Source organism: Rhinatrema bivittatum, chromosome 2, assembly GCF_901001135.1.
Source record: "Rhinatrema bivittatum chromosome 2, aRhiBiv1.1, whole genome shotgun sequence".
Lineage (NCBI taxonomy): Eukaryota > Metazoa > Chordata > Amphibia > Gymnophiona > Rhinatrematidae > Rhinatrema > Rhinatrema bivittatum.
Genome location: NC_042616.1, coordinates 254,835,247 through 254,847,614, shown reverse-complemented (window position 1 = coordinate 254,847,614; position 12,368 = coordinate 254,835,247). Strand labels below are relative to the sequence as shown.

Here is a 12,368-nt window from a genome sequence, read left to right as displayed (position 1 = left end):
GCGTGGGCCTAGGAAGGCCCAGAAGAGGCGGGGCCCAAGCTGGGGATGGCAGCACGTTGGAGGGGCCTGGGCAAATGGGGATGGCAGTGCGCTTGGAGAGAGGAGTGCGAGGAAGTGCCCCCAAGAGTGGCTGGCCACCGCTGCAGGCAACCCGGAGCGGGTGGATGCTGCACTGCCCCGATAGGAGGGGGCAACCGGGTGCGGAGAGCCACGGCAGGCGGCCCTAACACTTTGGTGTACTACACATATGCTGGATTCTCCTGTAAAATACGCTATCTATTGTCTTATCTATACCACTTCTCTGAGTCTGGCCTGGCCACATCCTTAGTCCAAGTATACCTTTGTACCCTATCATGTTTCTGTGAACAATGGACCCATCTCAAAGCATCCGCTTGTGTCTAAATTCATGAAGGGGCGCTTACAGGTCAGACTGCCAATACACAAACTTCCTATACCTTGGGATCTCAATATTGTCCTTATTTATTTGACAAAGCTGCCATTTGAGCCTCAAGATTTGGCATCCCTCAAATACCTTACCTGAAAAGTGTTTTTTTTCTGGTGGCGGTTACCTTAGCCCATTGAGTAAGTGAGATACAGGTGTTTATTCATTATCTGCAATACCTAGTTTTCCATGATAAGGTGGCCATTCAAACTCATCCAAAGTTCCTGCCAAAAGTGATACCTGCATTTCACCTGATTCACTCAATTATTCTGCCTATGTTCTTTCCGTAACTGCTTGCCCTTGACAATGAGAAAACTCTGCACACCTTGGACTGCAAGAGAGCGCTTGCATACTATAAAAGAAGAATTCAGACACAGAGACAAATTTCCCAGCTCTTTGCCTCCTATGATCCAAATAAACTGAGTGAGGCTGTTTCCAAATGAACTTTATCTACTGGATAACAGCATGCATCCAAGACTGCTATACTGTTGCAGGACTTGATTGCTTGCGAGAAGTATCTTCTCACTTGCGAGAAGTACCTCTGGAAGACATATGTAAGTCATTTGCTTGGTCATCAGTGCACACTGTCAAGTCCCACTGCTGCCTGGACAATCTAGCATCCTCTGATAACTCTATAGATCAGGCAGTCCTGCAACATGTGGTTTCACGATAATCTACTCTCTATAGTAGAGTCTAAGTTGTTTGTACAGTAAATGCTTTGCTGCTACTCTGAGCTTGGGATTCCCCACAAATCATGGCTAATTCAGCCTGCTTATAGACCAGAAAAGTAAGTCTGCTTACCATAAAAGTTGTTTTCCATAGATAGCAGGATGAATTAGCCATGAGATATTTGCCCTCCTCTCTAGAGAGTCAACAATAACACCTGCTTAGCTTTGACATAGGGCGAGGAGGCTTTTGAAACAGTGCCCGCGCGGGAATTCCCCTAGATGCTCAGTAGAGCTCAAAGCTCTACTAGCTTGAGAGACAAGTCCGCTCACTGCTACCGGATGACATCACCCCCACAGATCATGGCTAATTCATCCTGCTATCTAAGGAAAACACCATTTACAGTAAGCAAACTCACTTTGGGGTAGATTTATCAAAATGCGGTAAGTACCGCATGCAATAGCAAAAGGGATGTGTTTTATGCTAATATAGCATTTATTGCAATTTGCGCTAATTACCTGTGCGAAGAGCTAAGTTAGCACAAATTGCAATACCATTTCAGATTCTGTGATAAGTGCCAGACCTGTTGTATTTCCTGCATTCAATCACTGGGAGACCATTTTTAATGATCCCAGACACACACGAATGAGAGAGAGAGAGAGAGAGAGAGCGCGAGCAAGCCTGGCCATAATATTGTGGCCCATAGTCAGGTATTTGTATCCCTATGGTAGGCCCACCTAGTAACTCGAGGTGGGGATTAGGTAAGAGTGTAGGGGGTTAGGGGCCACTATGACATGCTACGTGACACCTACGAACAAAACAGTGGTCTCTTGTGAAGATTTGCTGGCCTTCGGAGTGAGGAAACTCACTCCAAGATGAGATTTGGGCAAGGTTCTCTCAACCTAGCTTGATGGACTCTCTACCTGGGTAACATCAGAGTAACAGTTTCTTTTTCTTTGGTTTTCAGCAGTCCTATGTCCCAGCTCCCCATCCCATGGCTCCTCCCAGCCCCAGCACAAACAGCAGTAACAACAGCAACAGCAATGGAGAGCAGTTGAGTAAAACGAACCTGTACATTCGAGGCCTTCCACCCGGCACCACTGACCAGGACCTTATCAAACTGTGCCAACCGTAAGTCAGATAAAACCGTTGGTTCATGCACTGAATATGCTTGACTGCAGTATTTATTGTTAGAGGAAGTTTATTTGTAGTAATTACCAGGTGTATAAACATACATTTTATGATGTGATTGAACGATGTTCTTGCCTCATAATTTACAAAAGATCGAATTCTGAATGTTATGATTCCTTTTGCTACAGTCCCAAGGAGCACCTCAGTACATCTGTAAGATCACTGAGGGCAGGGTTAATATCAATACTAATTAAAGGACATTTCTAAACACCCAACTTTGAAAACTTTTCAGCTTTCATTTTTCATGTGTGGAGGCACAATCTTCTCAATACACAGCAGGGAGCAAGAGAAGAGTTATTCCTGAAGGGGCAAGTTCTTCTCTTAAAAGCTCCTGGGCAACAGAGCCACTGATAAATTACATAGTAATTTTGGACCATTTTTCTAATTCTCCATAATTTTTTTTTTTCAGAAGACCAAAACCTACATTAGTCATACTTGCCAGCAGGTTGTCAAAAATGTGACTTCTTTTTTTTTTTTTTTCTAGTCTAGCTAACAGCTGCTTTAAAGCTAAAAGAAAATTCATAACATAGAAGATAGCTAAGCCCAAACACAAATGTACAATAATGTAATCAAGTGCCAGAACTGTTAGATTAATTCATTACTTGATGCAGTTTGGTCTTCTGGTCATAGCAGAAGGTCAAGTGGAGGTGAAAAGCTTAAGGAGTAAAAGATCCAAATGCTAAATGGAAATAGAGAACAAGCCAGTGAAAAGAAATATTGTGGTGGCAGGAAATTAGGTTGACGGCATGCCTGAGTGTCACAAGGAATACGTGAGTCGGTCTTTATTTTTCCACTTCTCTTTTAGGGCATGTTGGGCTTTTCTCAAGAGGAAAAAAAAAACTTTTAAGATGGCAATTTTCAAAGCGCTTAACATGGGTGAAAAGTGTCTTGCCTGCATAAATCGGCTGTCTGTAAATTACCCAATCCCAGCGTGGCTAAAAAGTCTGTGCCTTGCTCCTCGACACTTAGGCACTTAGCTGCATTGACCGGAGGGCTTCCAGGGGGTGCATTTAGGTTAGGGAATGAACAGCATGAGCTTAGATTTCATTATCAAATGTACATGTGTACCTGCATGCAAAAAGAAAAACAAAACTTAAAAGTTACTTGCATTCTTTGTACTCATGGCAGTTATCACACTAAAAGTCCTCACAGACTTTCCCTTTGAAAACTGGTGTACAGGTAGCAGGTCAAAAGTATGCACAGACTTTGCAGTAATTGGCAATATGACGACTGATCTCCTAAATCAGGTGTGATGGGGATCTCAGCCCGTCACTAGTATTTTTCCCCAAAGTACATTTTTGTAAGTTAGGGGCCAGTAGGAGGAGTGTTGGTTTCAGAATTCCTCCTCTTGCTTAAATCCCACCTTTTTGGGGAGAGGCTACTTTGGGTTTATAAACTCTGGGAGCATGTCCAGTTAAGTCAAAGGGTTAGGTGTGGCTGAAGCCAGGAGAAATGAGCTAGAGATCCCTCCCAGGATCTGTACAGGCAGGAGAAGAAACTGGAGATTACCCCTTGATCTTAGAGCGGAGGTGAGATAGAGACGGAGAGCACTTTATGAGATTCATCCAGAAACTCAAATGAGAAGAAGATGTTTAGGCTTTTGGAGATTTTTGACTTCTTGATCTAAAAGGAAGGGTGGCTTTCCCTGTCTTCTTGAAGATTAAGATTCAATACCTTTTCGCTGAAGGGTCCAGTCGAGCAAGGGTAGAGTGGATTTTCTGGTACTTTGGAGAAGGAAAAATCCAGAGACTCAGCTTTGGACAATTGGATTACAGTTTAAGGTTTTGGGAAGTTTGGAATCTCTTTTTAATATTTTTGGATTGGGAATATTTTTCCAACAGGTTGGCTGATGCTGGAAGCCACACTCTACTTGTCCCACCCCACTGGTGAGGATATGTTTGGCTAAGATTGAAGGTGCAAGAGGTAGGAAAAGAGTGAAAGAACTTTTGAATGATCAAGGACTTATCTTCCCAGTTGTGCCCCCACTGACTTCCTACATTTATGATGCTGGCAGCCCCCTCTGCAGCGAGAAGAATGCTGCCAGCCCAACCAGCCATGCCTCTTCTTGGACACCTTCAGCACACAGAGTGTTGTGAACCTGCCCGCGAAGAGCGCGGGCAGGTCCCCTACCTCCTGCGGCCAGTCGGGTCGCCGACGTCTTTTCTTAGCAGCAGGACGCCGCCGACTCCGTCCTCAGTGGCCCAGAGGCCGCAGCTGCCTCCTGCCCTGCGTGGCAGGGCTGACACCGTCGGGAGTTCCTCCTGGGGTCCAAAGACGGCAGAGAGCCGTCCTCGCCGCTGCCGGGGTCTTTGACTGGCAAGGAGGCTGTCCCTGCCGGTGCCTGCAGCCAGCCTGCCTTTTCCTGCTCCTTTGCATCTACGAGCAGGGGGACGCCGCTGTCCCTGGTGCTGTTTCCTCTCCTGCTTCCTCTTAGGTACTGGCGCGCACCTCTTCACTTCAGTTAAAGGGCCCACAGCCAGATATGCCCCGGGCTCCACCTGATGACAACTTCCTGATTCTGCCCTATAAGAGGGCCTCCTCTTCAGTCACTCCTGGCCTTCGGATTGGGTTCCACAGTCATCTGTGTCTTTTCTCTGGTCCAGGTCCTCCGTGGTCTTCTCCTGCTCTGATGGCTTCATCTTTGTGTTCCTGATGTCCCTCGTCCAGGTCTCCAGTTGTCTTCATGTTCCTTGTTCCTGATGTCCTTCGTCCATGTCTTTAGATGTCTTCTTGTTCCTGATGTCCTTCGCTTGTACCTCCTGATGTCCAATGTCCTTCCTGATGCCTTTGTCTTCGCCTCTGCCTCCACACCTTGGTTCCTTGATGTCCACTTTCCTGGCATGCCGTTGTCGTGGTTCATGACCAGTCTCGCGGGTGGGCTGTGTAGTGCGTCTCACGGTACAAAGGCCATCTTCATCTCCGCAGTGCAACCCTCCGGAAGACTTCTGCTTCAGTCCTAAGTTTTTAATCCTTAAGAATTGTGAATCCTGTGCTTGAGTCTTGTCCCAGTCTTCGGAACCTATTGCAATTTGTGTCTGTCCATGTCAAGACTCTGTTCGAACCTGCTCTGCACCAGTGTGGTCCGCAACCAGTCCCGTGGGTGGACTGTGTAGGGCGTACCCCGTGCAGGCCTCTTCAGTATCTTTGTCATGTTCCGGTATCAACTTCCACTATCCCTCCTGGAGTCTGCTTTGAGCCCAGTGTGGCTCAAAGCAGCGCCCTACACAGTCCCGCGGGTGGACTGTATAGGGCGCGCTGCGTCACAGACTCGACCTAGTGCCTTGATTCTTGCCTTCGTCTACAGTGCCTTGATCCTTGCCTTCGTCTACAGTGTCCTCGCCTGAGTCTTCGTCTACGGTGTCTTTGCCTGAGACTTCATCCAAAGTCTTCTGTGTTCTACGGACTCCATTTGCCCTCATCCTCTGTCCGGCCTGCCGCCTCTTGCCGTACCCAGTGGCAGGTCCGAAAGGGCTTGGAACTGTTGGAGGACTGTTCATCAATCAACATTGCGTTGTTGGTCATCCTGGGACGTGCAGGTCCGGTAGAAGGTCGGATCTCAGTCTCCTTGTCTTCGCTTCAGCCTTGTCCTGCTCCTCGTACCCGTGCTCATACCAGCTCACCTCCCGCTGTGTGTCTTGGGGCTCCTCCCTGAGTCATGCCGTGGTCCAAGGGCTCACAGTACCTGCTTTAGAAATGACCACGCTTCTGTACTTGTAAAAGTAGCCGAAGGTTTCCTAGCCCTCGGTTCGTAACAGCTGCCGGAGGCTGCGCTCGTAACACAGAGCCAGATGCTGCCAACCTCTGAGTGCTGTGCCCCTCCCTAGGCGCGCACATGCACCTCTTGCCACTATTTAAAGGGACCGCAGCAGGAAATCCCCTGCGACCTCTGTTTATGATGTCAGCAACCAGGCCCTATAAAAGGGTAACACAATTTTCCTTAGCAACAGGCCCAACTGGAACTACTTCCAGTAGTGCTTGTTGCTTCTCAGCATTCTATCTTCGTTCCAACCTTGTCTTCAGTTTTCATTCCAGCCTTGACTGCAGTCTTGGTCTTGGTCTTGCTGTCTTCTCTTTTATTCCAGTCCATCCACGTTGCCCACCTGTTCTTGTCCTCCCTTGCCTGCCCTGTCTATTTGTCCCTCCTCTTTTCCCCCAGATAGATACCTGGTTTGAACTCGGCCTGGACTTTGGATATGACTGACTGCTGCTTGCCTTTGACCATTGCATGGACCTTGGATTTGAATAATTGCTGCCTGCCTCTGACCATTGCCTGGACCTTGCATATGCCTGACTGCCACCTGCCTATGACCTTAGCCAACCACAGACTTAACCTGCTGCCATCGGTAGAGACCCCACCAGCTTCTAACATTGGTAGAGACCACACCTAAGTCCTGCCGGCCCCAGCACACAAATGCTCAACCCAAGGGGACAAAGGCTGCTATAGGTGAAGGTCCTGACATGTCTCTGCCTTGTCTGGGTCTGCCTGCTGAAGGTGGGAATCTGTAGGGCTCCTCCCTGCAGGTAGTGTCAATCGTGCCTTGGCCCAAGGGTCCACTGACATAATACAATTTATGTTGAACTCCACTTCTGGACTCCAGTGAGTATTTCTCCAGTTGGCTACTCTAACTAGTGACTGAGCTGAATGGATGGAGAGTGGGATGAGTTTATTTTCTAACACTTCTATGCATTTTATTTTCCTCGCTCCTCTTCTGGACAATATTTAACCTTAGCAAGAATTTCTGTCTAGAGTGTGAGCCATGAGTACACCAAAAAGTGACCTATTGAGCAGGTCTAAAATTAGCCAGATATACTTATCTCGCTAACTTTAAAGTTATCTGGGTATATTCACTGGCGCAGCTATGCCACTGAATATCCCAGCTAAGACGGTAACTTTTAAACAGGTGCATGTGTTCATCGGCCAGCGCCTAGGAATGCTTCCATTTTATAACATACATGTATATATGCGAGCTTGTTATAAAATAACCTGACCAAGCACAATTTTAAGTGGACATGTAGCTATGCGCACAAATACCGCTTCTACTGCGTAAGTGGAGGGATTTTAAAAGACATGCCCGCCATCACCATTACCAGATCATTCCCAGTTCACCCAAGTAAGGAATAGGATTTGCAAATCCTCCTAGTTGAATAGACTCCCTTCCCCCCTGCTAGTCCCAATCCTTAAAACCCCGCTGATATATTTAGCTTTTTTGTTTTATGACTTACAGTTATGCAGCAGAGGACCCCGGCACACACTTATTGGTGAAATCCAGGTACACCCATGCGCCCCGCCCAGACCACACCCATGTCTCACCCTTTTTTTGGAACTTTTCATTGTGTGCACAGCAGGAGATACACGCATACTCAGGCAGCTTTTAAAATCCACTCGGCACGTGCCAGCCTGACATATTCGCCTATAGCCCAGTTTTGGTGCACGTTGGGCTTTTAAAATTCATCTTTTAAGTTAGCTGGATAAATGTATCCAGTTAACTTATTTTAGCTGGTCAGCTAGCCTTTCAGTATCCCACCCCCTTGTATTTGAAAATCAGGTTGTTCTGTGCGATTTGCATTAGGGGACGCTACTGAAAATGTACCTGAAAGTGTGGGGAAAGGCATTAAAATACTATTCATTATGGGGTAGATTTTAAAAAGGTGCACGTGGGCATACATGTGTGCGCGCTACCCAGCACGCGCACATGTACACCCAATTTTATAACTTGCGCGCGCAAGCGGGGGTGCACAATTTTGCATCTTGTGTCCGCTGAGCCGCGCTGCCTTCTCCCGTTCCATCCCAGATCGCTCCGAAATCGGAGCGGCCTGGAAGAGAACTTCCCTTCCCCTTAACCTGATCTTCCCACCCCTTCCCCTAACCTTTCCTTCCCCTAGCACCTTTTGTGCCTGCCTCTGGGCAGGCGCAAGTTGCGTACGCCGGCCAACTGCTGACACGCGATCCTCTGACAGAGCTGCAACCCCGCCCCACACCGCCCAGCCCCGCCCTGGGCCGCCCCTTTTGTAAAGCCCCGGGATTTGTACGCGTCCCGGGGCTTTAAGCGCGCCGCCGGGCCTTTTTAAAGTAGGCCCAGCACGCATAAGGCAGGTTACGCTCATAAATCTAATTCGGCAAAAACTAATACACGTCTGTAAGAGGGAGGGACTGTCTGAGTGAATGAGGTTGGGGCCAGAGCCGGGGCCTGGACCGGACGGGGGGAGGAAGGGTGGGTGCAAGGTAGAAGATTCACCTAGGGCACCTGGTGATGTGGGCTAATTAAAAATAATGCATGCATTGATTTACATTGTTAGATTTTTCTTTGCATACATTCTTTGTGATGTTACTTCTGTTTTCTGATTTCAAGGTGTGCCTGGTATAAACCTTTGCTACAATCAATTACAAAAATTAATTTCATACTCAGCATAAGCATGGAAGCATACGCACCCATGTTTTATTTGGAACACTTTAAATGTTTATAGCTATAAAGCCAATTGAAATGTTTACTGTCCATGCATATTTATTATGAAGAAATGTTGTGTGCACCTTGGAAAAATAAATTAGTCAGCCTTATTGACTGATTTGTCTTTTCTCAGCACGTAGAGTCTTTCTAAGTGAGAGCTGCATGTGGTCAGAAAATGTTTGATTTTGCCTTACCTGTATTAGTTTTTACATATGTATTGTCCGTCAACCAGTCCTGCATTAATAAATACATTTTAGGGGAAAGGAATGACTCTAGCGATCTGACATGGAGATCTGGAATTCATCAGAAAGGATGCAGTGGTGCTACTAAAATTCCTCAGTGGATACTACATTTGTACCAGTTTCTTGCTGGTTTTGCATCGCTTTTGATCTTTTTCCTAGTCCTCCTCTCCTCTTTTGTCATAATAGTGTTTGCCTTATTTTTATATACATGACCACCTTTTATGACTGCAGTCAGTCTTTACAAAAATCTCCTCCTTCGAGTCCGCCTTCAGTTCCTCATGCTTCACAGGAGTCGGTGTGATGGGGTTCTAAGAAGCAGCACAGTGGGACTCCAATCGATTTTGATTCTTGATAGTGAGAAGGGCTAATTAGAATCTTTGGAAATCCTTAAACACTAATAGTGCCTCAGGAAAGAAATATAATTCAGAACAGAAAAGAAGGGATCTTAATGATCAAGTTTATTTGAGCTTTTCACTGAATTATCTGAAAAGAAAAAATTTGGTAATACTACTGCTTTGACGTATGCTCTTGTACTCGGAAATAATGTTTACGGAGATCAAGTTGAATTCTTCTTGCTTGAGAATGTGTCTCTGGAAGTTCTCCATATTTGTGATTCTTTGTTGAACAAGTCAGAGAATATTCACTAAGCGGCAGGTTTTCAAAGACCTACGTGTGTAAATCCAGAAGGATTACGCACGCTGGGCCTATTTTCAAAAGCCTCGGTGGCGCGCTTAAAGCCCCGGGATGTGTGTAAATCCTGGGGCTTGGAAAAAGGGGCGGGGAGTGGGCGTAGCCAGAGGCCTCAGCACGGCGTGACTTGTGAGATAAAGGTACTGGTTGTTTGGTTTTTTTTTTCGGGCTGAGGGGCAGGACAGGGAGGGGAAGGTGGGGGGGAGGGGGGAAAGGAAAGTTCCCTCAGAGGCCACTCCGATTTTGGAGCGGCCTCACAGGGAACGGGGAAAGCCAGCTGGTCTCCCTGAGGGCTCGGTGCGCGCAAGGTGCACTAGTGTGCACCCCCTTGTGCGCGCCGACCTCTGATTTAATAACATGAGCGCAGCTGCACGCAAGCTATAAAATCAGGCGTACATTTGTGCGCGCCGGGTAGCACACACAAATGTACGCTGCGCGCGTATGTTTTAAAATCCGGCCCTATGGGTAATATTGAAAAATGTTAAAAACAAGATGCATTTATTTGTTTTTTTAAAATCTAGTTCAAATTCCTCACACCAGTGTTAAAGTTCCGCACTTTGTGGAGTGGCATAAAGAAGGCTGCTGCTTGAGCTTCTTGGTTTTTAGAGCCCAATTTTGTACCACCTGCTGCTCCCACAGTTCCATCTACCCTGAAAGACTTCAGCAGGAGTTTTTCCTGGCAAGTCTGGCAAAGGGAGTGGGGGGGAGGGTGGCCACCAGGGCCTGGCACTATATTATGGTCTGGCTCCATGCATCAAGGGCACGGGCTTTTCTAAAAAAAAAAAAAATGCTTAAAAAGTTAAACTGTCTTCCTTACAACAAAAGCAGTTTTCTAAAAAATAAAATCCTGTTCAAATTTTAAAAGAAATGAATTAAAACCATGGTACATTTAACTAAAGCAATAAGTTTCCCTCATAAAGTATGTGCAATTCATTATTTACCACTAAGTTAAACAGTATTCTAAGTAAAGATTTAGGTTGAATTCCAAAAAGGTGCATTTTTGCTAAACAAATGACATTTTCTTTACAAGTTGAGATTTAAAAAAAAAAAAAAGACGACCTATGTTTTCGCCCCCCAGAATTATACAATATTTGATACATGCTTATTCAAACTGTTTGCATAGCCCTTATCATGGTTGGATTGAATAATGAGAGGTCAATATAACTAATCCGAAAGACATAAAAGGAAAGAGACATAGATTAGTGAGACATATCTTACTATAATAATTTTCACAGAGGATTAGAAATAAATTTACACAAGGCAGATTACTATAGACAGAAACCTCTTTAGTCAACAGAGTGATTTTCTAATCATATGATTTGATACGATTATGACATTATCAAAAGCAGTTAAGGAACACTTCAAATGACTTACTGAGGACAATTTGAATATTTACCTGGGTGAAATGACTCGGCTAAAAACTGCTGTTCTCTACCTAACTAAAAGTACAGGGATTCTTCCATTGCATTGCATATTTATAGATGGACTGCACGAAGGCATTCCCAGCGGGGGGAGGAAATTGATGATTTACATAACATATTCTCTTATATGGGCAGTTGAGACAACAGAAGCTCACCTTCATTACCACCCTCTCATATAATAATAGAATAAAGACAAGACACAGGTTTGGCAAACAAGGGCCACAACTTTAACAACATTCCACAAAACCAAAGCCATAACAAACATAAGTCTATTGCAGTACCAGCACTGGCTCCCATCCTTCCCCTTTACCACATTCCAGCAGCAGGTCATCTTCAGCCAACCTGGGCTTCAGGCGCCATCTGGCGGATCACTGCCTTAAGTTGGGACCTTCCTTGCCATGGCCCAGTGAATAAGGGCCCCTCCCCAATCCAGGTTTAAGAACATAAGAACGTAAGAACATAAGAACATAAGATGATTCAAAATGCGGCAGCAAGATTGTTGACCAGCACCAGCCGCTACGAACACATATCACCAATTCTCAGGAACCTACACTGGTTACCAGTAATTTACAGAATTCTATACAAATCAATCACCTTAATCCATAAAACCATCCATCATCAACTTCAACTTGACCTAGAAATACCTTTCAAACTTTACTCCTCTAACAGACCAACTAGAGACATTTACAAAGGCACTCTTAATGTTCCACCCACTAAAGCTACACGCCTCGCTACGACCAAAGACAGAGCCTTTTCGACAGCAGGCCCTTCCATCTGGAATAGTATCCCATCAAACCTCAGACTGGAGCCATGCCTATTAACTTTCAGGAAAAATCTTAAAACCTGGCTCTTTCTCCAAGCCTTCCCTGAACCACCAGACAATCACTAGCTGGCCTTCTTTCTTACCCAGTCTGTCACTCCGTTTCTCAAAGAAAAAAATAAATTGACTCTTAGACTTCAGATTAAAGCACCGTTCTTAAGTTTGTAACTTGTACACTCTACGGTAAAATTACTTTACTGGCCTTTTCTTCTTTCCAGCTTGTTGCAAGCTTCCAAGTTCTCGCCCCCTGTTGATTGTAACTTTGACTTATTCCTGCTTTGGTTATCTTTCGTTTACGTGAATTTGTTACTCTAGTTTTTTTCCCTTTGTTAAACTGTAAACCGATCCGATATGGTAATCTACTATGAAGGTCGGTATATAAAATTGTTAAATAAATAAATAAATAAGAACATGCCATACTGGGTCAGACCAAGGGTCCATCAAGCCCAG

At 45.5% G+C, this 12,368-nt stretch overlaps 1 protein-coding gene across 1 annotated transcript in view; it reads left to right on the top strand.

Moving 5' to 3' along the window:
- The window catches only part of RBMS3 (RNA binding motif single stranded interacting protein 3), a 1,783,971-nt gene that overhangs the window by 361,841 nt on the left and 1,409,762 nt on the right, over positions 1-12,368 (top strand). Inside the window, exon 2 of the mRNA XM_029589419.1 lies at positions 2,076-2,239. Within this exon, the coding sequence (XP_029445279.1) occupies positions 2,076-2,239 (164 nt within the window). The remainder of the gene's footprint in view (positions 1-2,075; positions 2,240-12,368) is intronic.